The 3,304-nt window shown below is 45.5% G+C and overlaps 1 protein-coding gene across 1 annotated transcript in view; it reads right to left on the bottom strand.

Annotated features, from left to right (window-relative positions):
- The window catches only part of Slc1a6 (solute carrier family 1 member 6), a 29,731-nt gene that overhangs the window by 14,118 nt on the left and 12,309 nt on the right, over positions 1 to 3,304 (bottom strand). Inside the window, exon 6 of the mRNA XM_008830439.1 lies at positions 2,570 to 2,913. Within this exon, the coding sequence (XP_008828661.1) occupies positions 2,570 to 2,913 (344 nt within the window). The remainder of the gene's footprint in view (positions 1 to 2,569; positions 2,914 to 3,304) is intronic.

A 3,304-nucleotide genomic window follows, 5' to 3' on the forward strand; every position in this document is an offset into this window, starting at 1 on the left:
GGGAGGGAGGGAGGGAGGGATTGATTGATTCATGTTCACATGCACACACATAAATAAAATTTTTAAAAATAACCCTAGTGTTAGGGTTTGCATCCAGAACATTGTCCCCCAAATGCTCACATGTGGAAGACTTGGTCCCCAGTGGGGATGTGTTCTGAGGTGGGGCCTGTGGAAGCAAACTGGATTGTGAGAACTTTAATCTCTTCTGTGGCTATCCCTTAATGGATTCGCAGCTGAATGGGCTATTGGGAGGAAACTACAGAAAGTGGGGTCTAGGCGGAAGAAGCAGGCCACTGGGAGTGTACCCTGTCCCAGGCCCTCACTCTCTCTGCTCCACTTCCTACCCATCATGAAGTCAGTAGTTTCACTCAGTCATGTCCTCTAACCACAATGGCCCAGAAACAATGGTGCCACCCAAGCACAGACTGAACCCCTGACCTGTGAGCTAAAATACATCTTTCCTCCCTTAAACTGGTGTTCTCTGATATTTTGTCACAGCAACAAAAAGCTAACTAATAACTAGCTCCCCTGCTGGTCACCATGGCTCATCTCAACAGCAGGAAAGTTCCCACAAGCCAGAACTCTTTTAAATCTCATTCCTTCATTCAGAACCTTTCCAACTTCAGGACCACACTGCCCCCTACACTCCTCCTCCCATACCCAGGCATTGCTAAGACATCCTTTATCTAGCCTTATCTAGCCTTCTAAATTTCCATCATTTTCTGCCTGTGTTTGGTTAGTTTTAACTGTCAACTTGGCACAACCTCAAATTACCTGGGAAGAGTCCTAATAAGGAATTATCTAGATCATGTTGGCACCAACACACATGTGGCGTGCACACACACACACACACACACACACACACACACACACATGAAAAATGGAAAAAGGAAATGCTGTGTGAGTGAGCAAATCCCTAGGTGAACAGATGATGGATGAAGGGAATATCCAAGTGCATAAATGAAAGAATAACCAGTGCACACATGAACAAACCCCAAGAGAAACTTTGTCTCAGTGAGTAAATAAATAAATGTGTCAAGCAATGATTTAACTAATAGGGTTGGGACCATAGCTCAAAGGTATAACAACTGCCTAGCATATGCAAAGCCCTGAATTCCATCCTGAGCACCACAAAAAATTTAAGATTATTATTTGGGAAAATGAAGGTGTAACTTAGTGACAGATTAATTTACTGGGATATATAAGGCTCTGGTTTAACCCCAGCACTTAAAAAATAATGGGAGCTGTCAAGATGGCTCCACAGGTAAAGACAATTTCTGACAAGCCTGATGACCTGAGTTGGATCCCTGGAACCTACATGGTAGAAGGGGAGAACTGACTCCTGCAAGCTGTTCTCTGACCCACATGCATACAATCACACATGATAAATATGTAAATATAATAAAATAATCATTGTGAAACAGTTTAGTGAATGAGTAGATTTATGACAGAATGAAAGTGTAAATGAGTGATTTAACTGATGCACAGGAAGAGAGATGAATGAGACAATGAGTGAACCATGTTAGAAAGATGAGGAGGGAATGAGACAGAGGAGGGAGTGAATGAGACAGATGAGGAGGGAGGGAATGAGACAGAGGAGGGAGTGAATGAGACAGAGACAGAGGAGGGAATGAATGAGACAGAGGAGGGAGTGAATGAGACAGAGGAGGGAGTGAATGAGACAGAGGAAGGAGTGAATGAATGAATGAATGCATTGTCAGAAAAAAACACTGAAGAAAAGAATGAGTAAATGAATCAGTGGTTGGGTGAATTAACCAGTGCAGAAGTGTGGTGGTGCATGCCAATAATCCCACCATGTAGGAGGCTGAGGCAGAAAGCTGGCAGGTTCCAGGTCATCCTGGGCTATACAGGAAGACTTTTTTAAGAAGCAATGCAATGAACTCACAAAAACTATGTTTGCCTGTGCAAGACCTGCAACTGTACGAGATCAAGCCACTTAACATTCCAACATGGATGGGGAGGGGTCCATGAGACCCCACCCCTAGCTGGGGTTATTGATGACTGCTGGGAAAGGGGGAGTTTGTTTTCTTCAGGGATGTGGCCTCCAAGCTCCAGTGGATATCCCTACACCCATGTGCCTACAGACAAGCTCTAACTGGAATCAGGTTATCTATAGCAACGTAAAAGAAGAGGATATGAAGTTGGAAGGAGGCCACGGGGAGGGTCAGGGAAGAGTTGGAGGGGGATTTGGAGGGTATTCTCAAAATACATTATATACCTGAATAAAATTTCCAAAGAAAAAAGGTTTTTAAATACATTACAAAATGAAAAAGTGAGTGACCTGATGCAGAGAAGAACAAACAAGTGAATGAATCCCTGGACTGGTGCACAGAAGGAACAGATTAATGAGGTCAGAAACAGCTGAATGAGTCACTACAGAAAGGTATAAATGGACAAACGAGCTAACAATTTAACACACAGGTGAATGACTCTGACCCACTATGCCCAACAGTCCCATGAGCAACTTCCACAGAGCCTGGCTGGTCCAGTCCCATCTCCATCACTCTCCTGCACCATCACTACCCACCAGGCGCAGGCAAGCACTCACCAGATGATGATGCCCACCAGCCTCATAATAGCCTCGTTTAGGCTGTCAAAGAAGTCCCTCAAGACTCGGCCTTTGTGCTTCATGCCACCAATGACCAGCCCGAAGGCTACAGAGAAGACCACGAGGCCCAGGGCGTTGATGCCGTTGGCAGAGCCAGGCACTGGCACAGTCTCCTCAAAGCTGAGCACCTCCTGCAGAGTGCCCAGGGCCCGGGTGACATTTTCCAGGATGCTGGTTTCATTCTCCACCGAGGATAGGGGAGACATGGAGGCCCCCAGATCTGACCCATTCTCTGTCCTTACAATGGTCCTGGTTACCACTCTCGTGCTGTACTGCGTCTTAAACTGAAATGCAAAGATTGGGCCAGACTCAGTAAGGCAGATAACTCACCTAGAGAAATCCCTAAGAACACCAATTCCTAGCTCCCCTTCCCTGGGAAGTCTTGTTGACTAAATCCTAATGAGTGAATGTGTGATTTGACCAAGGTATAAATGGAGTGAATGAATTGCTGCAACCACTATGAAGAACAGAATGGGCAGTCCACAAAAATTAAAAATAGGGGGCTGGAGAGACGGCTCAGCAGTTAAGAGTGCATACTGCTCTTGCAAAGCACCCATGTTGGGTAGCTCACAACTTCCTATAACTCCAATTCCAGGGGATCCAATGACCTCTTCTGGCCTCTTCAGGTACTTACACACACACACACACACACACACACACACACACACACACACA

The sequence above is a fragment of the Nannospalax galili genome, unplaced genomic scaffold, assembly GCF_000622305.1.
Source record: "Nannospalax galili isolate Female #2095 unplaced genomic scaffold, S.galili_v1.0 scaffold1275, whole genome shotgun sequence".
Taxonomy (NCBI): Eukaryota; Metazoa; Chordata; class Mammalia; order Rodentia; family Spalacidae; genus Nannospalax; species Nannospalax galili.